The 24,284-nt window shown below is 44.6% G+C and overlaps 1 protein-coding gene across 2 annotated transcripts in view; it reads right to left on the bottom strand.

The window, feature by feature from the left end:
- The window catches only part of MAP9 (microtubule associated protein 9), a 33,936-nt gene extending 9,995 nt beyond the window's left edge, over positions 1–23,941 (bottom strand). The window contains exons 1-10 of one of the 2 annotated variants that reach the window (XM_084769703.1): positions 23,809–23,941; positions 22,923–23,076; positions 22,060–22,144; positions 18,260–18,583; positions 12,340–12,563; positions 9,312–9,405; positions 5,972–6,204; positions 4,054–4,124; positions 1,262–1,430; positions 447–536 (exon numbers count right to left, since the gene is read on the bottom strand). In XM_084769703.1, the coding sequence (XP_084625829.1) occupies positions 447–536; positions 1,262–1,430; positions 4,054–4,124; positions 5,972–6,204; positions 9,312–9,405; positions 12,340–12,563; positions 18,260–18,583; positions 22,060–22,144; positions 22,923–22,997 (1,365 nt within the window). In that variant the 5' untranslated portion in view covers positions 22,998–23,076; positions 23,809–23,941. Of the gene's footprint in view, positions 1–446; positions 537–1,261; positions 1,431–4,053; positions 4,125–5,971; positions 6,205–9,311; positions 9,406–12,339; positions 12,564–18,259; positions 18,584–22,059; positions 22,145–22,922; positions 23,129–23,808 lie in introns of both variants that reach the window. The other variant, XM_084769702.1, reaches the window with a different exon arrangement.
- Between the last annotated feature and the right edge of the window lie 343 nt (positions 23,942–24,284).

Here is a 24,284-nt window from a genome sequence, read left to right as displayed (position 1 = left end):
TTCAGTGTGGGTCAATACAATGAAGGGGGAAGAGAGGAAAGATCTGAGTGGATTGCATTACCGGCTGTCAGGCTGGTGAGAGGGACAGAGTGAGATCGCAGGAGGGGCTGACAAGAGTCTCAAGCACTGTTTGTCAGGAGCCATAGCAGGGCTTGGTATGGACGGCTAAAGGCCAGTGGATACTGACTGTGTTCTTGGATAAACTCTAACTGAAGTCAGTGTCTGCGACTGCATTTGGTAGTCACACAAGTTAATATCAGCCCTGCTAAATCTAAACTATGCATATAAAACTTAAAATGTGTGTGTAGGCAAAATTTATATTGAACTCAAACTGAAATCAGAAATCACTTCTTCTATATATGCATTTTACCACTTAAACACAGTTCATTTGGAAATTAAATAGCCATAGATATTTTACTGACATAAAATTCTTTCTTCTCTGATACCTGTTCATTTTGGATCCTTAAGTTTTCACTTTCAATTCTTTTTATTCTGTGCATTTCATGTAAATACACATTTTTCTTTTCTAGCCACTCCTGTGAAATCAAAAAAAGGGTTATAAACCACAAGATGCTCAGATGGCTTAGAACTTTTATGTACTTCTGAAATGTTTGTTTACAGCATAGAAAGAAACCATAAAATTAATATATTTTATCTAAAATAGTATTCTCTTTCCAACAATATTGTAAAGCATGAAGATGAATATTGCGGTTTAAGGAAATCATATGTCTGTCAATCATCTTTCTTGTATTGCAAGACTTCAAGGATTTAGTATAATGGCTAAATATGTCAATATTTTACACTGAAATTCAAGTGTAGAATCTTCCAAAATAGATTATATTCTGTGTAACAAAATAAAAAAGATCTTGAAATTGTGAAAAAAATGGAAATTCTTAGTCTGTGGAAGTCTAACAAAATTTCAGGAAGAAACACTTAAAACAATGTTGTTGATCATGACCTACATAAACTTTCAGAAGAAACAGAATAAAAGATTTCACAACAGTCTGACTTTAGCTATATTTCTATAAATTACAACAGTATCTTCTCTTTCCTTAAAAAAACAAACACCATTTTTATCTTTTAAACAAACTGTGCAGCAAATACTTCAGAAAAGCCCTCAGGATTGCTCACATACTTGTAAGAAAAAACTCTTTCCCAGCGACACTGCATACTCAGCCATCACTTCAGATGGTCACCTTACCATTGTTGAGCAGCTCTGCAGAGAGAGTCAGTTTTTGTTTAAGAAATATTTCCGTCTTACCTGATAAACAGCTGCCCTTATGTGGTCAGCCTTGTCGGGCTCTAAGCTCTGCTTCCGTGGTGGCTTCTGGTCCAAGACTTTCAAAGTCCCTAAATAGTGGGAAGAGGTAGCTGCAGACGGACTTCTCCTGGTGGGACCGGATTTCTTTAAAAACTCAGAGGTCATCAGCCTGGAAAGTTGCAAATGCACCAGGAGGGTGTGTTAGAACTTCACCTGGCAGTGACTACCTTCAAAACTGCCTTCTAAAGTCAGGTGCGGCACCTCACACCTATATCCCACACTCAGGAGACTGAAACAGGAGGATTAACATGAGTTCGAGGCCAGGCTGATATACACAGTGGGGGGGATCCAGGCTACTCTGGGCTATGTATGAGACCCCATCTCAAACAAAATGAAACCAAATTATGACTGAATATAATGAATTATAATTACTTTGAAAATAATCCAGCCACAAGAAGTCATGTTTTCTTAGTTTCACTCAACATAACTAAAGCTTTATAATTTTGAATTATAGGTCTCTTTTTAGACACTTAAAATTAGAGCCATTTAAAGGGACACATACCACATCTCGAATCACATGAAAACTACCACCCAGGTAAGTTTTAATCACTCTTTGAATATGTTATTGTATTATTCCATTACTTGTTGTACTCTACCTAAAATGAAGAAGGACAAGACCCTGTGTTTCAGATATTTATGGGAAAATCTGGCCTTTCTTCCCTCGTGGGGAATAAGGCCGCCTGCGTGGCAGCTCTAGTACCTCACTTGCACATTCCTGCTGGCTGCAATGGCAGCGCTGAGCGCTTAAGGTGGGGACAGAACTGCCTGTAACATGTAAACTACGGACTTACTGGCAAGTTGGCTGGCCCCGTTTCACTTGGCTAAAAACTGAAACAGAGAGGGCTTGTTAAGCACGGATGAGTTCGCAACACCGATGAGCACAGTAGGGACGAAGCTATGAGGATTTGCAGCATTTCTTCTTCTTCTTTGGTTTTATTTGAAACAAGTTATCACTGTGTAGTCCAACCTTGCCTTGACCTCACAACAGTCCTCCTTCTACAGGCTCCTGAGTGCTAGATTATGTGCCTACATGCTTAGCTTCAGATTCCTATAGCTTTAAGAAACCCATTAAGCCCATGGACATGGTCCAATTTTTTCCTTTGTTGGACAAAAACACGAAATAGGAAATGAAGTGCTGGTCTTCAGCTTTATGGGTATTTATATAAACTGTCTTATCAAAACACAGAAGCTTCAATGTCCTTAGTCATCAAGGAAATACAAATCAACATGACTCTGAGATTCTATCTTATACCAGAATGGCTAAGATCAAAATCAAGTGACAGCACATGCTGGTGAGGATGTGGAGAATGGGGAACACTCCTCCATTGCTGGTGGGAGTGCAAGTTTGTTCAACCACTCTGCAAATTAATCTGGTGCTTTCTCTCTGAAAACTGGGAACAGCTCTACCTCAAGACTCAACTATACCACTCCTGAACATATACCTAAAAGATGCTCCGCCATACAACAAGGACATTTGCTCAATGATTTTCATAGCAGCATTATTCGTAACAGCCAGAAACTAGAAACAACCCAGATGTCCCTCAACCAAAGAATGGATAAAGAAACTAGTACATCTACACAATGGAATATCACTCAGCTATTAAAACTAAGGACATGATGAATTTTGCAGGTAAATGGATGGATCTGGAAAAGATCATTCTGAGTGAGGTAACTCAGACCCAGAAGAGCATGCATGGTATATCTCACTTATAAGTGGACATTAGTCATATAATACAGGATGGTTATACTACATTCCACAGACCTAAAGTAACAAGGAGGACCCTAGGAAGGATGCTAAATTCTCATTCAGAAGGGCAAACAGAATAGACACTGGAAGCAGTTGAGGAGAAGGAACAGGACAGGAGCCTGCCATAGAGATCCTCTGACAGACTCCACCCAGGAGAGCATTGAAGCAGATGCTGAGACTCACAGCCAAACTTTGGGCAGAGCACAGGGAATCTTATGGAAGAGTGAGGGGAGAGAAGAACCTGGGAAGGGACAGGAGCTCCACAAAAAGACCAACAGAGGCAACAAATCTGTGCCCAGGAGTCCTACAGAGACTGATGCACCATCCCAGACCACACATGGAAAGGACCTAGGCTCCCTGTTCAGATGTAGCCAATATGCAGCTCAGTCTCATAATGGTCCCCTAGTAAGGGGAGCACGGGCTGTCTCTGCTATGGACTCTTGCCTGCTCTCCCATCACTTCTTCCTTGCCAGGTCACAGAGGATGAGGATGCAGGCAGTCCTGACATGACTTAACGGGGTGGGGTCAGTTGGTAGGGGAGGAGGGCTCCCCCTTTCTGAGGACTTGGGGGGGGGGATGGGGGAAGAAGGGAGGGTGGGGCTAGGAGAAGATGAGGGAGGGGACTGTGACCAGGATGTAAAGTGAATAAATTAAAATTAAATACATTTAAATAAGGGAAATGTAAAGTACAAACAACAACAATGAAACCCAGGAGCTTTAGCCAAGGAACTGTGCAGTGAAAGTAGGGAAAATAAGAAAACACAGCCGGAGAGAAAAACCTGAAGAATATTCCATAAAATGATGAGTTTTCTATGGAAGAGTGAAACCAAGTTTCATGGAGCTTCATCATGAGGTTTCTACCCATCTGACGATGGAAATGACTAGAAAAATCCATGAGAGCCAGTGAAGTTAGTTTTACAGATTCTAGATTAAGGTGAGTTTTGCTAGAATTAGAGACCGTGCATAAGGCTGTTAGTGACTTTACCTGCCAGAGGCACTGGACACTCTGTTATTGGTTGACTTTTTGTTCTTCATGTTTCTGTCTTCATTTGTTTTCTAGAAGATGGAAAAAGATGGAAAACACAGAACCGGATTACTCACAGGACTATGTCAGGCTGGGAAGCAACACTGAGAAAATCAGTAACGTTCTACATCTAGTGCAGTGGTTCTCAGCCTTCCTGATGCTGTGACCTTTGGATACAGTTCCTCATGTTGTGGTGACCCCACCCCCCAACCATAAAATTATTTTCACTGTTACTCATTACTGTAATCTTGCTACTGTTGTGAATTATAATGTAAGTATCTGATACGCAGATGGCCTTAGGCAACCCCTGTGAAAGGGTTGCTTGACCCCAAAGGGGTCACAACCAACAGGTTCAAAACCGCTGGGCTATCATGTCAAGTACTTTAGGCACTGGGGTAGGTCAGAGTCCGGGATGCTCTCAAGTTCCTGAGCAGCATAAGCATGAATGATACCATCATAGAAGTGATGTGGCTCCTGAAACAGACAGCTGTGGGGACGGATAGTCAACGACTAGAATGGGGCCGCTCAGGGCAAGTGGACCTGGGGAGCACCCCAGAAGCAAGATGGGGGCTGAGAGGAGAGTGCGGGACAATGTGAGGGTGTACGGAACAAAGAAAGCACAGGTACTTCACTGCAGTTACCAGTGCACACAGGGACTTGAAGTGGGAGCTTATGGAGGTGGGGAGGCGAGGAGCATGCATTCAGAGAAGGATCTGTGAGCTCATCAGACAGGGGTAAGGGGCACAGGTGCCATTCTCATGGCCAGAAACAACAAATAAACTGTAACAGGGTGACTGTTGGGTTCAAAGTAGGAAGGCCCCCCAGCAGAGCATAAGCATAAAACACAACATCACCTCATAAAATTATGACCTTACTGTTGTGTGTGAACTGTATTTAATCTGCAATTGTCCCTGTCCTAAGATCCTGTCTATAGTTTACAAAAGACCCTCTTGCTTGTTAGCTACAGCTCTCTATCCCACGGTGGGGCTCGCCTAGCCCAACAGGGAGGCCGCCAGCGTGAGCACAGTCCTGGATAGGCAGCAGTGGTACCAGGGCACTTCTTCATGCTGGTGTCATGAACTTCCCTGATATGGCCTTTGGGGTTTGTATCATGTTTGTATTTGTAATACAAAGCATCAGGGCACTCTGTGCTATGTTAGTCACTTCTTAAGTACGCCTAAAAGCTAGGCATAGACATTAGCGATATAAACCTGTAATAGGTTAAGATCAATGCAGAAGAAACAAAGACGAACAGTGCCACCCTGTAAAATTTAAAAACACAATGGTCTGACATATCTCATCAGAGGGATCCGTGGTTATCTTACAGAGCACAAACCTATTCCTAACATTTTAATAATGTTTTTGATGGTGGCCCGGTTCATCCACTTTATGAGGGACAGACACTGAATAACACTTGTTACAACCTTTCCTTCTTTTCTTTCCCTCCCTTCTTCCCTCCTTCCTTCCTTCTACCCCTTGCCCATCTGTTTCTCTCTTTTGCAGGAGGGTCTCATATAGCTTAGACTGGCCTGGAGCTCACTGTGCAGCCAAGGAGTTCTTCAAATCTTTCATTACAACTGTTTTGAAGTTATAGTAAAGCTCCGCCACTGTAGCTGTTCTAGACAGTTGCAATTTTATGATCTGAGCTAAGAAAATCTGTATACTACATGGGTCAGAACACTTGGCTTCACTTTGCCAAGGGCAACCTTCCTTGAAGTAGACATTCAATTGACTTGGGTAGCATCTACTTGAAAACACAACAGCACTATCAAAAGACATTCTCCTGGCTGATACTGAGGTGTGAGGACAGAAACCAAATACTTGATGGCTCTATTTCATGTGAGGAGCTGCAGAGCCATGCTGGACAATACGGCCGTACCTTGGCTGGCTCGGCTGGCTCAGTGGGTGTTATGACACTCGGCGACGTGGAGAGCAGTGGGTCAGTGGTGAGGTCATCATCTGTAAACCCAGCCTTTTCTTTGTCTCTTTCAAGGTTGTCCACTGCCACCTGGCCTTCCTCGGGCTGCTCAAGTTCAGGAGCAGCACAGTTCACCAACACCGAACTTCCTTCATTCTCATTGGATAGCAGGGAATCCCAGATCTCAGTTGGTTCTGTTGGGAGGCAGTGACAGCAATGATGCCACACAGTGCACGATGGATTCATTTACTCTATAAACAAGTGCTGTCACAATTTTTAAAATTATGTTGAAGTATGTGTCTGTGTGTGTCTGTGTGTGTGCATGTGACTACGAACGCAGGTTCCCTTCTTAGAGCAATCAAAATCTTTAGCAGCTGAAGGTACAGGCAGCTGTGAGCTGCCTGATGTGGGTGTGGGGATGGACTTGCGCCCTCTGGTATAGCAGTAGTATGTGCCCTTACCTACTGACCTCCCCCTTTGGGAAGTAGGGAATATATAGCTGAAGCTGGCTTTGAACCCCCAAGCCATCTTCTTCTAACTCCCAAGTCCTGGAGTCATGGGCACGTGCCACGTTACCTGCTATAATCTCACTTTCCTTAAGAAATATAACTATCCAATGAAATTTGAACTTACTTGATTTAGAAATGCAAAAATGCTTATTCAATCGAATTAAACATTTCTCACACTTAGAAACTACAGCATATGTGTCATTAGAATGGAATAATTACCCCCAAGTAAAGGAGAACATGGGGACATGCAAATCAAGTAACTGAGCCTACAATATCCATTCAACTAAAGCCCATGTGTTTGAAGCTAAAAGAGCATGCTGGGGAGGCAGGAGGCAAACAGCTCCGTAGCACTGCAGGGAGTAGCAGGTCAGGTGAATTGCCTCAATGGGAGAGTAGCAAAGTATGGTGCTTTGAATAGGCTTGGCCCCCACAGACTAAGTGTGTGAACACTTAGCCCATAGAGAATTGCACTATTAGGAGGTGTGGTCTTGTTGGGGTGGGTGTGGCTTTGCTGGAGAAAGTGTGTCACTGTGGAGGTGGGCTTTGAGGTCTCCTGTGCTCTAGCTCTGACCTGTGAGGAACACAGTAGTCTCCTTCTCTTTATTCTGGAACATCTGGGTCAAGATGTTAAACCCTCAACTCCTTCTCTAACATCCGCCTGCACACTGCCATGCTGATACCATGACAACGATGGACCAAACCTCTGAAGCTGTAGGACAACGCTGATTAAAGATTTTCCTTTATAAGAGCTGCCTCGGTCATGGTGTCTCTTCACAGCAAGAAAACTCTAACTAACACACACAGATTCACACAACTCATGTGGTGCAGAGACCTAACCAGGCTCAGGTCAGCTTCAGCCCTTCCTGATAAGTCTCACATAAAGAAGACACCAAGGGCTGGCCTGTTGCACACTCAGAGCTCCTCAGCACAGGCTCAAAGTCTACATAAGAGGACTAAGTTTGGCATTCACACAATTGCTTCTGTTTATACTGACTCTGGCACTTGGGGACATCTAACGGAAGGAGCCAACAGTCCTCGTGTGACAGCAATTTTGACTTCCACTAAGCTCTAACTTCCAGTCACTGAAAAGTTTCGATTCGGTTGTTTTCATTATAGCTATCGGTGAAGGGGGAAGGTTTTGGGGGGTAACTAAATGTAACAATCATCGTTAAAGTTGTTCTCAATTGAAGAGCATCCATGACTGAATTCACTGAATCTTTGGAGCTGTGAAAAAAACAAGGACTAATAGTCAAAGAGTCAAACTATGTCTCCATCACTGACCTTAGGTTTGGGTCTCAGTATCTCTGCACTTCAGTTTTTATTTTTAATCTGTAAAATGACAAAAATTACACTGCGTCGTAAGAACTTGTCCTTGTTTGCCTCTCTGTCGCGGTGAGAAAACACTGAGCGAAACTATCTTGGGAGGGAAAGGGTTTATGTGGCTTCCATGAGCTGATCACAGTCTACCTTTGTGGGAAGACAGAGCAGTAGCTCAAGGCAGGAACTAGAGCAGAGCCTATAGAGGAATGCCATTTACTGGCTTGCACCCCATGGCTTGCTCACCTCGCTTATTATACCTCTCAGGACCAGCAGTCTAGGGGTGATGTCACCCGCAATGGTTGGGTCCTGCCACATTCACCATTGACTTAGAAAATGAGCCATAGGCTTGCCTACAGGCCAATCCAGCGGAAGCCTCCCCTCAACTGAGATCCCCTTTTCTGAGGCCTGCCTAGGTGTGGGCCACGCTGACTGCAACCAAGTAGCTCAGCACTGAGTGAATGTTAGTCCCATAGCGCAGGCTCTACAAACAGCTCTTTCTTCCAGCTGCGTCAGGCTACACATGCTACAACACTAAAAAAGAGACATTAGCAACACACACACACACACACACACACACACACACACACACACACACCTCACAGTTAATATGTGCTTCCTCTGGTAGTGTTCTCGGGGCTTTTTATGCATTACTAACTTTCAAATTTCTCACAACCACATGGTTATGTAAGACTAACTCATAGGCCCAGAGAGGCTTGCTACTCTGTCCATGTGACTACGTCTGGGTAAAACAGTCAATCCGGGAGGCCAGTAGGCTGTGTTGTCTGCGTGATTAAAGCAACATACACATGATGCTCCGGTTGCCCTTGAGAGTGTATGCTGGAGGCATAAAAAGCACTTAAACACTTAACATTCACAGCAGCCTTTTGAGACAGGAACTAGGATCCATGGAGAATCAGTTGCGCTGGGATATTAACTCCTAGGTTCTAAAGTCACCCAGTCAATGCATAGTCAGGATTAAAACTCATTCAAAAATAAGCATGCCAACTTTCCCCCTAAACATGCAAAATATACTTTCTCCTGCGGACAGTGTTAGGATTCTGCTTTGGTCTGCCTACCTGTGATGTCACTGCTTACCTGCCACAGGGGCGTGGCCCTGCCCAGGGGCCGTATAAAAGACAGACCTTCCACATGGCTCTCTCTCTCTCTCTCTCTCTCTCTCTCTCTCTCTCTCTCTCTCTCTCCCTCCCTCCCTCCCTCCTCCTCTTCCTCTCTCCACTCTTTTCTTCTATCCCCCTCTTTATTTTCTCTGTCTCTCCTCTCTCTCTCTGGGGTACCCCTTCCCTCTTTCCTTCTCCCCCCATGCTCATTTAATAAACTCTGTATAACATAACATCTGTTGCCTGGTACCTTGGATTCTATCATTTGCCTTAATCTTTCATTTTTATATATAATAGACAGGACATTAAATAACACAGAGATCACAAACAAAATATAGTGGTAGGTGTGGCTACCTTTTATGGACACCTTTTCCTGAGATCCTGGTGAAGTGCAGCTTCCAGGGCTTTCTTTGAGGGAAGATGAGGTCAGACTTTGTAAGAGCGAGTCCTATAAAAGAGTATTTACCATATAAGGTTAGCCCTAGGACTCCCAGAGGCAATAAGATCATTAACCCTGTCTCTGTGCTGGAAGTTGGCTCAAGGGTTAAGATGCTTCCTGTTCTTTCACAGGAACCTAGCTCAGTTCCTAGGACAGATCCCAACTCTCTATAACCTCAGCTCCTGGGGACCTGACACAGCAAGCACATGCCAAACTCTCAGGAGTGAAAAACCAGGGCCCAGCAACATGGCTCAGGAGATAAAGCGCTTGTTGGTGGAGCCTGGCAGCCTAAGTTCAATTCCAGCAACCCATGTAAGGCCAGAGATTTTAAGCTCCACAGACTTATCCTCTGTCCACCAAAGGCAAGCCACAGCATGCACAGATGCACAGAGCTGACAAATAAATGACATTAGAAAATGCAATGTAAAAAAAGACAGAAACAAGAGTGGAAGGAAGGAAGAAAGAAAGGAAGGGAGGGAGGGAGGAAAGAAGGAAACAAGGAAGGGAGGAAGGAAGGAAACAAAGGAAGGAAAGAAGGAAGGAAGGAAGGAAAAATTTAATAGCACAGATGTCCCCACAGAGAGAATCCCAGTCCCAAATAATTTTACTGGTGAATATTCTAATTTAACTTTTCATAATCTTTTGTTTTATAACAAACTTCTAGCAAATAAAGAAAATACAGACATAAAAACCACAATAACAGACACACAATAAATAAATAATCCCATCTGACACTTAAGTCTGATTATAACAGCTTGAGGAACAAAAACTTATAGAGCAATATCCCCCATACATATATAGATGGAAGGTTTAACAAACGAGTAAGAAATCAAACCACAAAAATGGCAAGACCATGTTCAGTCAGGGCTTAAGCCAGGAAGTGTATGACATGAGCATCAATCACGCGCACAGGTGTGCACGTGCACACTGAGGAAAAGCAAGAGGAAGACACGGAGAGGGAGTAACTGTCTCTCACTCTCACCTCGTCAGTGTCTGGTATGACATCTGAGGCAGAGGAGGAAGTGAATCATTAAGTGAGAGACTACACAAAGATGAAGGGGCTTGAGCACACTCAGAACTGACCAGCAAAGAGACAAAGGCTGCATACCCAGGGAAGAGAAAGCTTGGCCTCACTACGTGGGTAATCTCCTCTGACCTTAAAGAAGCATCGGAGCATAGCCAGGGAGACTCAGAGTGAGCGATAGGGAACATTTAATTGTTAAAAATAGTGGCCAGCGGGATAATAGTTCGCCATTATGGGCTGTGTCAGAGCATGCGGATAAGGCCTTAAGACACCCTCACAGCATGGAAGCCGTCCATGGCTTACAGACAGTGTGATGACAAAGATAAGTGTGATGACAAACAAGCATGCGTGCGAGGACACACATGAATGTGAGGAGAAGCATGCGTGTGGGGACAAACATGAGAAAAGTGGCCTGGAAGGGAAGAACAGGGCCACCGCTCAGGCAGTAGGGAGATGGCTGGATATGGTGGCCCTGTTATATTTTTGTCATAATACGATTCTACTTAAGAAAGAGCACACACATACATCACATACATTTTTAAGTCACAGGATATTAAAACAAGAAACATTTACAGTTAAAAATCTGTACCTGTGGGGCTGGAGACATGGCTCAGTGGTTAGGGGCACTGGCTGCTTTTTTAGGGGACCTGAGTTCATTTCCCAGCACCCACATGGCAGCTCACAACTGTCTGTCACTCCAGTTCCAAGGGAACTTACACTCTCACACAGACGAACACAAATAAAACACCAATGAACATAAAGTAAAAAAAAAAAAATCTGTACCCATATAAGTGGTACCCCCTTGCCCGGTTCATGGCCACCCAGAGTGCTTTGTTTGTAAGTAGCAGATTTACAAATGGAATTGTAGTTAATATGACCACATACTGCCCTAACTCTGATAATACTTATTTTAGGAAAAGAAGCAGAATTTGGAGGCACAAGGCATGGTGACAAGGGCTGGATGGTATGATGGCTCTTTAGAACAGGGAGGACCAATGGATGCTGGCACCTACCAGAAGGTGCAAGAGACAAGAAGAGAGGCCCCTTCTGAGGGCATTTAGAGAGAATCTGACATCTAGATATCAGAACTAGGAAAACAAAATTTCTCTTCTTGTCAGTCTCCCGGCTTGTGGCGGTTTGTTCTAGCAGCTACAGGAAGCCAACCCCATACTCAACTGAGCAGGGAATTATATTAATACACAAAATCACTGCTGACTTTTCAGAACAAATTAAGAACTAGGCAGAGGAGCCGCAAAGTGAGATCAAAACTGTCAGCTAGCTCTAAGGAAGATGTGACACCGTCACTGGGGTGTGACAAAGTTGAAACCCATGGACTCAGGGTCCTGAGGCCGATCCATGCCATCCCTACACACCCCCCACAGTGTGGAGGAGTGCAGAGAGGTGAGAACCCGGCCAGGCTGCTCACAGATCAGATCAGCTTCCCAGATCTGCTCAGCAGGTGACAGATGAGTGGACTTCTCTGAGACGCGAGCTGGAAGATGGCTCTTCAGGGAGAAATGCAGAGAGGTGACATGTGATCTCCCTGGTGACACTGCAATCCTAGCTCCTCATGGAAACCTGGGGATGCATCAAGGTCCACAGGACACAGAACAGTCTGACTCTTGAGAGGGAGTGCAGCCAAATGAGGGAACGGAACTGAACTGTCCCTAACCAAAAATTATATACTCAAAGATGAATTAAAAAATCACATAAATTATTCTAACTCAAGATAGGCTACAATAAAAATATCCAGAAAAACAAAGTATTTTCACTTTCTACTTTCTCTGAAATTGGATGCATCTCAATATAATTGATATGTTATAGCTTTTTAGTGGCAACACACACACACACACACACACACACACACACACACACGGTCTGAACTGAAGACCAAGTCAATAGCTCCTCATTACACCAACCTCGAGATCAAGGTTTTCCAAGTACACTTTTTCCTCAGTTTCCAACTCCGTGCCATTCTGCCCTGGAAGGGATGGTGTGGGAGCAGCATCCTCGCTCATGGGATGGTCTTTATCAGCGCCTGGTCTCTGCCCCTCCTCAGTGTGGCTGCTCTTCTTTAACATGCTCCTTGGCCAAGGCGAAGGCTTAAAGTGGCCATCTCCTTCAAGACTGCTGTTGTTCTCCCCTGAAAAAGAAATGCTTCCAGGTGAGTGTCTGAAACTGACTGACTCAGCTTCAGCTGCCTCAGGAGATGCCAAGTGCCTGGAGCATCCGGTGAGCAGACCTTTCTCCCTAAGCTCCAGTGCATGCAGCACAGGGAGCCGAGAGTTCATAAGCAAAACCTAAGAACTGCTGCCATCTGTAATTGGCTAGTCTCATTCCGTCTTATAAAAAGTTCATTTCAATCTTATGGGTTCTTATAGTACTAAAAACATTTTTAAAGACATAAACCACCACACAACCTTGCCTGTATGAAATGATGCCTCAAAGATGCCAGGCTTTCCATACAATACCAGTTCTTTTAACCTTTTAGCAGCCAGGGCTCCGTCCAAGGGCTTTGTAGGTAGAGAAAGGATAGCATTCTAAATACATACAATGACAAAGGTAGTGTGGCACAAGCCTGCGGAGAATGATGCTGGCCTTCAGAAGACGGAAGGGCTCTCACTGGAGGAAGGGATGCAGAGCTGACTGGCTTGAGAGGTCCTCCATCCAAAAAAACTTTCCTAGCAGTTAAGGTGGTGCATAGGGTGCTTAGCACTTAGTGGTTATGGTGGTGCACAGAGTGCTTAGACTCAGTGGTTATGGTGGTGTACAGGATGCTTAGAATTCAGTGGTTTGTTGGTGCACAGGGTGCTTAGCACTCAGTGGTTATGGTGGTACACAGGGTACTTAGCACTCAGTGGTTATGGTGGTGCACAGGGTGCTTAGCACTCAGTGCTTAAGGCAATGCACAGGGTGCTTAGACTCAGTGGTTATGGTGGTACACAAAGTGCTTAGCACTCAGTGGTTATGATGGTACACAGGGTACTTAGCACTCAGTGGTTATGGTGGTACACAAGGTGCTTAGACTTAGTGATTATGATGGTACACAGGGTACTTAGCACTCAGTGGTTATGGTGGTACACAGGGTGCTTAGCACTCAGGAAAACTGAGCTCAGTCCCCAGCATCATATACACTTATTACATATATTAATAGAAACTTAAAAAGAAACTTTTAAAGACATTGGATTCTATTCTTTCTAAAATGTAAAACAATCTGTCGTTGGTATACTTTTAGCTCCCAAACACTGATGGGGAGATTTTCCATTTATGTACCTTTTACCTAGATTTCACCTGTTCAATGTATTTACTTCTCCCAATTTATTCTTTTATAACTCCAAAACTGACTTAACACCCACTTCCTCTGTGACTACAAATGGCTTATGAATGTTGCTACAAGAGTCCACAGCCATGTCAAAAGGGTGTCACTATATGTCACTGTCTGTTTTAGCTATTCATCAACTCTGGCCGATGCTCACCCCAACATGTAGGAAACAGCTGAGGTTACTGTCACTGCTCCCCTGTGTATCAAAGCATCACTATACTCAAAGATGCCATATGATACGAGCTGGTCTCACTTACTGAATTGTCGTCATGCACTCTGCTAGCTCTTACCTGCTTGGTTCTGAGCACCGCTGCCCTGATGCGAGCAGTAAACCATATCTTTGCTCTCTGCATAGTCCTTGGGGCTCCTCCTCCTCCAACCCTAAAGTGACTAAAGCTCAAAGGCCAGTGAACAAGGTTCAAGGTGCTCCTGTCCTGTTGCTGGCCACCTGTGCTGCCTGCTTCCTGGCACTTCCACTTTGGATCTTACATTCTGGGGATACTGCGACCATAGCTGTTTCTCAGGCAGGCCCAGACAGACCCCGTACAACCACACCTGTTTTAAGGCACATCTCCCTGCCGAAAACATCTCCCAGATTCTCTTCTGACACGCGTGTGTGCGGCTTTCAAGCCCCAGCTTCAGTTAAATATTGGATAATAGCTGCAAGGAAATAATGAGTCAATTTTTCACTGTGCCAAGAAGCTGTGGAGGTATTTTTCTTTGTGTGGTGTTAATGGCTCTTATCATGAGGGCTACTCTCTGGTGCACAGTGTTGAGCTAATCTCTAGAACACGTTTGTCTTGTAGAACGGATACCTTATACTATGAATAGAAACTCCAGTGGTCTGCTCCCTCTTGTCCCAAGCATCCCCCACTCTACCTTCACTTTCTGTGAGTCACCCCTTTAGGTGCTTCCCTTGTAGCTCTGACACTTAGTTGTCACCACAAGCCCCCAGTATTATCTAACCTTGGGGTATGGTGTGGCCTGTTTTTGTGAAGTGGGCATACTTCTAAGACATGTCTTGGAAGAAGGAATCTCAACCAAGAACCTGGCCTGTAGGCAACTCTGTGGGGGCATTTCCTGATTACTGTGCAAACACCCAGCTCACTGGGGGTGGTGCCACTCTCCGGCAAGTACTCCAGGGTTCTATAAGAAAGCAGGCTGAGTAAGCTACGGGGATCGAGCCAGTGTTAGGCACTCCTCCACGGCCTCTGCTTCAGATCCTGCCTAAGGTTCTTGAGCGAGGCTACCACCCTGGCTGCCTATGATTATGGATTCTACCCAGGAAGATTAATAAGCCCTTTCCTCCCTGTGCTGATTTGAATTGGCACTGCTCCCATAGACTCACATTTGAATGCTGAGGGAGTGGCATTAGGAGGTGTGGCCTTGCTGGAGGAAGTGTGTCCCTGTGGGTGGGGCTTTAGGTTTCAGATGCTCAAGCCAGGCCCAGTCAGTCAGTCTCTCTCTCTCTCTCTCTCTCTCTCTCTCTCTCTCTCTCTCTCTCTCTCTCTGTCGAACCCTTGACTCCTTCTCCAGCATCGTGTCTGCCTGTGTGCCTCCATAAAGCTCTGAACCTGTAAGCCAGCCCCAGTGAAATGTTTTTCTTTGTAAGAGTTGCCTTGGTCATGGTGTCTCTTCCCAGCAATAACACTGACTAAGGCACACCTCCCAACTCCTCTCTAGTTAGGGTGTTAATCACAGCAACAGAAACAAACTGAAACAAGAGTGGAACCAGTGAGAAGGTACTAGAAGATTCCTAAAGTACACAGCACAGACCTGACAAATACTCAGCGCTCGGTGACCACTAACGGTGGGGCTAAGGATTTCCTCCAGTTGTATTCACTGCCTTATCAATTACTACTGGAATTCTTGGGGGAAGTTTCTCCTTAACATCATCTATGTTTCTGTAGCTTAATAAGTATGTCGTGATCTACCTTTGTCACTACCGTCAGCTGTACTATTGTATCACAGACACCCCCCCAACACATACGACACACTTTCTTTTTTTTTTCTTCCTCCTCAAGAAACCTTTCTTGATGTGTTAGGTAACTCAGACATCTACTTTCCACCACTCTTACTATAATTTTTATATACGTTCCTACTAAGTTAAAGTCTTGGTCAACTGGTAAGTTGTTTTAATGTTATACTCTTGCTTAACATCAGCTTGTAGCATGAGATAACCCAATATATTTTTAATACACATAGTGATAGATGATAGATAGATAGATAGATGACAGATAGAACAACTTGCTTATGAACAGATGCTAAATATTAATATTTCATTTATTCCAGTACTTTTCTGAGCACTTCAAAGGCAGAAAATTATTTAATTGTTGATTTTTACTCCTGAGTACTGAACCAAGTGGTGTTTAAAATAACATCTCTATTTTGCCAATGAATATGATGAGGACAGGGTTGAATTATGCCCAAGGTAAAACCTCCAGTAACTGTAGACTTGAAGCGGACGCAGAAATGCCCTGACTATAGTTTGCCTGATAAGCAGAAACGACATGCCCACAAGGCCTTCGCAACAGTGCTGCAATGACAACCCTGTGACAGCTGTTCTGCCTAGTCAGGGCCCAGTTACGGTGGTCTGAACAAGATGTGGACAAGAGCAGAGAAAAGCCTCAGTGGAATACTGTGGGGTAAGCCGGGAGGAACCAGGGCTTCCTGCAGGCTAGGCTGGGCTCTACCACTGACCTCTGCCTCACAAGTGTTAGGAACATCTCACACTACAAGTATCAAGTTCCGGAACACTGCAGGAAAGAAGACATCTAAGACTTTAGAGTACTGCTAAAGCCAGGACGTGCATTCCTTGTTCATGAATGAATCAGGCATGGACTCATCCATTCATTCAGCTCCTTCCTGAATCCTCTGTGCCAGGCACTTTCTAGGGCATTACCCTCAACTTTTATTCTTCAAACTGAAAAACCTGACATCTTTGGTATATTTTATGCCTCAATTCCACATCCAGAAATACTTTCAAATTCTCAGGAAGAAAAGTAGGTTCTTCTCATTTGAAATGCTTTGTTTCAACCCAAACGTGATCATCTACCTTGGAAACACTGACTGCGCCTTACCTACCCATGCATTTAGAATGCTGCTGTCACCTTGTGGTTAGATAGTAGTATTGTCTTACTCATCTTAATTCTCCTTTACTGCTGCTTCCCACTCACTTTTTCCAGTAGTTAAGACAAGGTCTTTGTTTTAATTGGCACCAATGAAGCACAGGCTATCGTCAAACTCACAGAAATCCTCCTGCCTCACCCTCTAAGCACTAAGACTTCATGTCTTCACTAACACACCAGGCTCTAGCATAACTGTAAAATGCATTAGCTAGGTATTGTTTGACACCTACAGTTAACTGGTAATCGTACACATCCAGCTGTTTTAGATTAAATGTTGTTGCTATATCCACATTTCTTTTTTGTGTACCTTATCTTTTTTTAAAATTTATTTCTCTTGTCAGTCCTCTTTACATATGATGGGCAAACACTTTATCCTTATACTATATCCTCGGTTCTCATAGCTCTTTAATAACTAAGTTGAACTATGTTTCTTTCTACCTAAGATTCCCTCACTACACTTGGAAAATTCAGGTTAGATGTTAATTCAAGAGGCAGGGCAGATGGTTCGGTGGTTAAGAGCGCTGACTGCTCTTCCAGGGGACCAGGGTTATTCCCGGCATCCACATTGCAGCTCGCGATTGTCTTCCAAGCTCCGACACCCTCCCACAGACACACATGTGGGCAAAACACCACAATACACATAAAATAAAACTAGATACAATTTTTAAAAAGGAAGCTAATTCAACTTCCTTATGCTGACTGCCTGCATTTGATGGTATTTTTTTAGTTACTTCAAAAGACTTTTAAACAACGCTGCAGGACAAGAAAAGCAGGTTCGTCCTCCTACTCAGGAAGCTGGAGCTGCCAGCCCTCCTTTGCCTGACTCACACGTAACTAACATGTGGCAACACTTCTGTATCAGTGTCTTGGGCACTTTTCTAGTGTTCTCTGCTATACCTTCTCCTTTTAAAGTTCCTAGGATTGGCAGCATGGGAAAGGTTTTCTCAAGGAGAGACTGGAAGCATCATCAACGAACAATGACAAAATATTGATATATAAGTGTTTCCATGCTTCCTGGGCCTGACCTTGAACCCAGGGCCTTGCGCATGCTAGTTGCCTGTCTTCCACCTCACTCACCCCAAGTTTTACCAATGACTGGAGGGGATCAGAACAGACTCACTGCCGCTCACTGACTGGAAACAGAACTGAATCGGATGCCTCAGGTGTTTGGGAGCCACAGCTGCGGGTGGCCACAGCTGCACCGACTTCTCTCAGGCCCCAGCAAAGATTGCAGCATGAATAATAGTCAACGGCCATTCGCAGCTGCAGTTACTATGTTATGGCTGGGAAATTGGAAATATATATATATATATATATATATATATATATATATATATATATATATATAGCCATACAAGGGCATTTTTGTGACAAATGATGCCAAGTTACCTGAGGATGTACTTCTGCTGATGGGGAGAATCCTGGGTTTAGGCTTTACTGTAATGGTTGCTTTTCCAGCTTCCGGATCATCATTTTGAGATCTGCAAAAGGAGACTCCAATCGTATCTTCATGACCATCTGGCGAGACATCGGCACTGTTCCGAATGACAGGTCCCTGCTCATCTTTGGGTATATCACTGTTTACTTTCTTGGTTTTCAGAAAAGACAGTCTTGGAGAATTCTTTTCCTCATCGTCAGATATATGAAAATCATTCATCTTTTTTCTAGCTAGACTTTCATCTGTTGAGGTATCTGAAAATTCACCTAAAGAAACTGAAATATGAACAAGAAAAGGTGTTTTCGGCAGCGTGTTTTAAACATTCAAAGGTTATATTCCATTTCTTTGAAAAGCAATCCATATCTTTGTGAACAGAAATGACTAGAAATAAACCGATAAACCCAAACTAGTCCAAAGTTACTTTGTAGCCCTTGAAAATAGCTAATCTAGGTGGGCCTTGTGGGCATTTATGAAATAAAAGTTGGAGTTTTACCAACTTGTTCAACGTTTTTATCAAGTGCCCTCAGAACCATGTTTATAGGAGTATCTGTCCCTCAGAGGTTGGTCAGTGTAGGCCCACCCCAAAATACTACCAGCTAATAGAGAGCACCAATTAACAAGGCAGGCGTGACTTAACGGCTACTCAGAATACATTTCCAGAGAACAAGTATCCTGTGAATGTTACAAAATAGCGCATTTAATTTCAAATTTAGAATTCTATATGCTTCTATCTGCAGCCTGAAGCATTACATTTTGCTCACTAAAAAGAAACCAAGCTAATGTATAGATGCAAAGAGTCTATTATTTTTTTCAAAATTGCCCATCCGAGGGTCTGACTGGGAATGATCCCTGTAGGTCATTACTTTGACACGTGGCCCCCAGTTGGTGACAACGTAGTGGGAGGCGCTATCCTGTGGAGGAAGTAATGACAGCGCTAAGGGCAGGCTTTGGGAATGCATAGCCGTGAGCCACTTCCAGTTTGTTCTCTGCTTCCTGTCTGCTGTTGATGCTATCTGTCAGGTCCCAGGCCCTGCTCCATGTGCCTGCAACTTTCTGCCACACTGTCCCCACTGTGATGGAAAGGCACCTCTCTGAAACCAGAAGCCCAAATAAAACGTTCTTGCGCAGATCACTTTGGTATGGTGTTTTATCACAGCAACAAAAAAGTAACTAACGCAGACGCTGGTAAGAGGGTGGGCTGTTGCTGTTAGAAACCTGATCACACTCTTCTTTAGAGGAATGTGGAAGACCCTGGAACTGTGGATTGGAATAGAGCTAAACGCGGCAAGGAGACTTTAAAAGACTGACGTTCTGAGAGTAACGGGGACCGTGGAGGTCCAGCTCAAGAAGTTTTAGGAGGAAACAAGGATCTGGGATAGAGGCCATTCCTCTGGTATCTTGCTGAACAATCAGGAAGCCTTGTCATAAGACCTTGCCTGAGGATTCATGTGGCCCCGCCCACAGTGGATAGCGTAATCCCTGCGTCAGCAGTCCTGGCAAGATGAGACCGCAAGATGAGCAAGCTAACACTAACACTTAGCAGTGTTCCTTCACGGTGGCTGTTTCGGTTCCCAGCTCCTGGCTGACTTCCTGCACTGACTGCCATGGGAAAATGTAAGCCATATAAACCCTTTCGTCACCAAGCTGGGGTTGGCTAGTGCTTTATCATGGCAATAGAAAGCAAACAGCACACTAAACTAAATAGCAATGGGCTCGTTCCTTTGGTAGAGAAAACTTGAAGACATTGTCCCATTGACTCGGTGACATGATTGTTACTGACTTTGCTTCTGTAGGTCTACAAGAAAAATGAAGGGACGGGGCAGAGAGAAAGCAGCCTGGAGAAGACAACACTGGGAAGTTTAGTGCTCCAGCCCAGCCTGTGCTGACAGACAGCAGATTTGGAACAAAGGGAAGGGTGCCCTCAGAGCCAGTCCCCTCCTGGCTAAGCAGTTAAGTTTCCAATTGTGGTAGAGCAGCAGGAATTTCCTGCCACTAGAAAGGAACTTGGTTTACAAAAAGGTGTGATTCTAAAGAGTCAGGTCCCTTCCCAAGCTGCGGCTAGACTTGGCAGTGTCAGCCACTTGGTACTGACTTTTAGAGCCAGGACACATGAAACAGTGAGGGGTTCGTAGATTCTCCTCCTATGGGCTCTAGAGAGGTTCCTAAGCCAGGAAGCTATAGTACAGATGTCTCTGTGGGAGGTCCCCCCCAGAACTCAAAAGGTCATTGCGTGAAAGGTTGAAAGTGAGGCTTGGGGCTATGGGGGACCCTAAGATGATAGAGATGCAGAACCCTGAGATACCGACCAAAGAGTGTTACATGTGAGCTTAAGACCAGCCCCAATGACAGATGTGTGCTGCGGGCAGAAAAGTTTGAGGAACACAGCCAACTAGAGTCCCTAGACACAGAGCTATGTAGGGCTTTGCCCAGCTAAGTTTCTTCGCTTTCAGAATGATTATACATGTCCTGCCCCAGCATATGTGAGAAGCATGTAATTTGCTTTTGGATTTTTCAGGAGGTTACACTTAATTGATTGCCCTCAGTTTCAAAAGAGATTTGGACTTTTAAAAAGTAATGAAAAGTGTGTGTGTGTGTGTCTGTGTGTGTGTGTGTGTGTGTGTGTGAGTGTGTGTGTGTGTGGTAGCCAGGTGTGGTAGTATAGGCCTTTAATCCCAGCACTCAGGAGGCAGAGGCAGGCAGATCTCTGTGAGTTCGAGGCCAGTCTGGTCAATAAAGCAATTCCAGGTTAGCCAGGGCTATTACACAGAGAAACCTGTCTCAAAAAACTAAAAAACAAACAAACTAACAAAAAACAAAACAAAACAAAACAAAAACCAAAAAAAAACACCCCAAAACCCAAAAACAACAACAACAACAAAAAACAAACAAAACCAAAAACAAACAAAAAACCAAACCAAACCAAACAAACAAACAAACAAAAAAAACCAGTGCTGAAAATGTTGAAGTCTATGGGCAGTTTTAAAGTTGGACTAAATGTGTTTTGCATTGGCCATGAAGCAGTGGTCTGAAAGACAACATTTTCCATAGGCTTAGGAATTGGAATACTTGGTTCCCGGTTAATGGTACTGTTTGTCGGGGAGGTACTGGTTTGTTCAAAGAAACACATCACTGGGGCTGGCTTTGAGAGTCCATAGCCTTGGCACAATTCCAGTTCACTGTCTGCTCGTGGGCATCTACTGTTGAAGGTACCTCTCACCTTTCTGCCCCTGCCACCGTGCCTTTGATGTCCTGCTGGGTCCTTCCCTGGGATGGACTGCCATCCTTTGAAACTGTAAACTAGCATAACTCGTTTTCTGTAAGTCACTTTTGGTCATGATGTTTTACGGCAGCAACAGAAAAGTCATTACTCTATGCACTATTAAGCCCCAGGTCTGGTCTGCATGGAGCATTACAAAATTACTACCTGAGCACCAAGTTTTAATGCTCTGAGCTCTGGCTGCCGTCCAGATGGAGAATTCTCAAAGTTGAACTTAAACATGGCACTACTTTCCAATATAGCTTACGCCTAAGGCGTTATTTTCATGTAGACCTGGTAATGGATTTATATATTCTTTTAAATTCATAATCAGAAATGAGCAAAGATAATTCATAAGCTTCTTGGAAAGTAAGGGTGTCTTCATAACTCACTCCAAAACTAGTGAATTCACAGGCACTGTTTTATCATGAGGGTTAGGGATAGGCGAAGGTAGGAAAACGCAGGAAACCGCTTCCGGTAGATTCTCTTACGTACCGATCTCGTCACTGTCAAAGTCATCTGAGTATTCATAACTCCTCTGCCTGGCTGATCGGGCTGTAATTGCTCTGATCAGCTCATCCTGAAATGAGATGAGTTAATATCAATTCCCACTGAAGCAGAGATGTGCCCTACTTAGAAGAAATTTGTCCACAAGTAATACTGGATTAGTCCACTTTCACACTTCAGCCTCATTCGCCTACGTTTTCTCTAAGACTACTTGGTGCTCAGTACCCAAGTCATCAGACTCACTGCAGAACTGGAGCCATCTCCTAATGGAGTTTGTAGCTAAACAGGAAGTGACTACTCCTCGTATTAGGTAAATTAATTGCAGGTGACAATCTGAGCTAAGTGGTAATAAGTGATAGGGGCATCAATTTAGACAGGATATGTTAGAAACTGACATGTTGTTATGGACGAGTACGTTTTTTGGGGAGGTCAGGGCTTGGGTTTGACAAGCATGACAGGAAGATAACCTCCCACTGAGGCACACCCTCGGCCTCGAACCGGCACTTTAAGCAGATTGCGGAGGTAAACATAACCAGCACTGCAAACGCGGAAGAAGAGTTGGAAAGTGTAGCTGACCCAACAGTAAGTCCTCGTGATGCTGACAATGGAAAACTCAAGTGTAGACAGAGACAGACTCTGAAGTCGCTCTTTTATTCTCAGCTTTGGAAGCCAGTATAGAAGGCAGGGTAGCCACAGAGGGGAATTTTAATTCAGGAGCCCAAAGCTGACCCATCGCCCACAACACAGTGAAAGGGAAGCAACACCTCCTCCCGCTTCACGCTGGACCTCCTAAGAATCAACAAGTGCTGAGTCCGAGCACCACCAAAACCAAATGCTTTGTCGTATCTTACCTGAAAAGAAGTTCTCTTCGTAGCTTTAGGGCTCTTGGTATACGCCAAAGTTGTGCTGAAGATTTCATCCGACATAGTGTGTGTAGCCTTTTCCTCTACTTTTACACAATAGTTAATAAATAGTTGAAATAATTCCTCCAACCTATGATGGTGACTGAAATATATATATATATGTATATGTATATATATGAAAGAAATAGGTTCACCTAAAAATGTAAACAGGATTTTTGAAAAGATATAACATTTTCTCAACAAATTTGTTATCACAAAAAGAAAACACATAAAGATACTGTTCTACAATTATTTTAATGATGAACATAAACACCAAATGCTGCTAAATAATTTTACCTTTTCATTATTACACACACACACACACACACACACATACACACACACACACACACACACACACACACACACACACACACACAGAGCATTGCAGGTGCTGGCATGACTTACTTCTAGATGCAACCAAGAGGACTGTCAGTGTCAAGGTTCCCTCCCCCGCACTGCCCCGGAAAATGGCTTGCATAAACCCTATTCAAAACAACGCTTAACCTCAAACAGCAGCGACATTTCTCCAAGTCATTCCTTAGCTCTCTGTCACACACAAAGAGGTCTCCACACCAAGCTGCATGACACCAGGCTGCCTTAAAGTCTCTGTGTCTCGCACGCGACATAGGAGACCCATTCGGATCGCCGGCCGCCGCCCTGAGTGCCCGGGGCTGGCCAGGTGGCCTCCGCGTCCCCCGCTCCGCGCAGCTCCCGGCCCAGCACGCGCCAGGCCGGCGCACACCCAGCACGGTCCCCTCGGCTCCTCCATGTACCGTGGCCCGAGCCTCCTGCACCCACCCCGCGCCCCGTGCACCCGGATCCCTGTGACTACCTGAGAACCCAGCGGCTATGCTTGAGTAGCGACGTCGCCCCCGGCCCCGGCCTGGCAGTGTATGAAACCAGGTACTGGAATAGGCAGGAGGCGGGGCAAAAGATGGAGGCGGAAGGCGGTTGCTAGGCAACAGCGTCCCAGGGAGGAAGTGACTTCTTACCGCCTGGTCTCTTGGGTACCCAACACCGCCTTTCCGCCTGCGTCGTTGGGACAACCGCACAGACCAAGGAAGTGACATCACCGGTGTACCGGTGTCTGATCGCAGTGTGTGCAGTGGCTGTTGCCTAGGAGACTGAACAGGCCCTCTGGCGTCAAGTCTCACAAACCTAGCTCGATTGCTCATGCTCACTTTTGGTCCTTGTTTATATGCAGGTATTGCGTAGCCAAGAGGCAAAGCTTCGTTTTGTTAGTTAGTCCTGGCAGTGTCAGCGGACTCGACAGAATAACGTAGAAGTAGCGTTGGCAAACTGTGTGTT

The sequence above is a fragment of the Acomys minous genome (assembly GCF_964271855.1).
Source record: "Acomys minous genome assembly, chromosome: 19".
NCBI classification, from domain to species: Eukaryota; Metazoa; Chordata; class Mammalia; order Rodentia; family Muridae; genus Acomys; species Acomys minous.
This window is presented reverse-complemented; position numbering and strand designations above follow the sequence as displayed.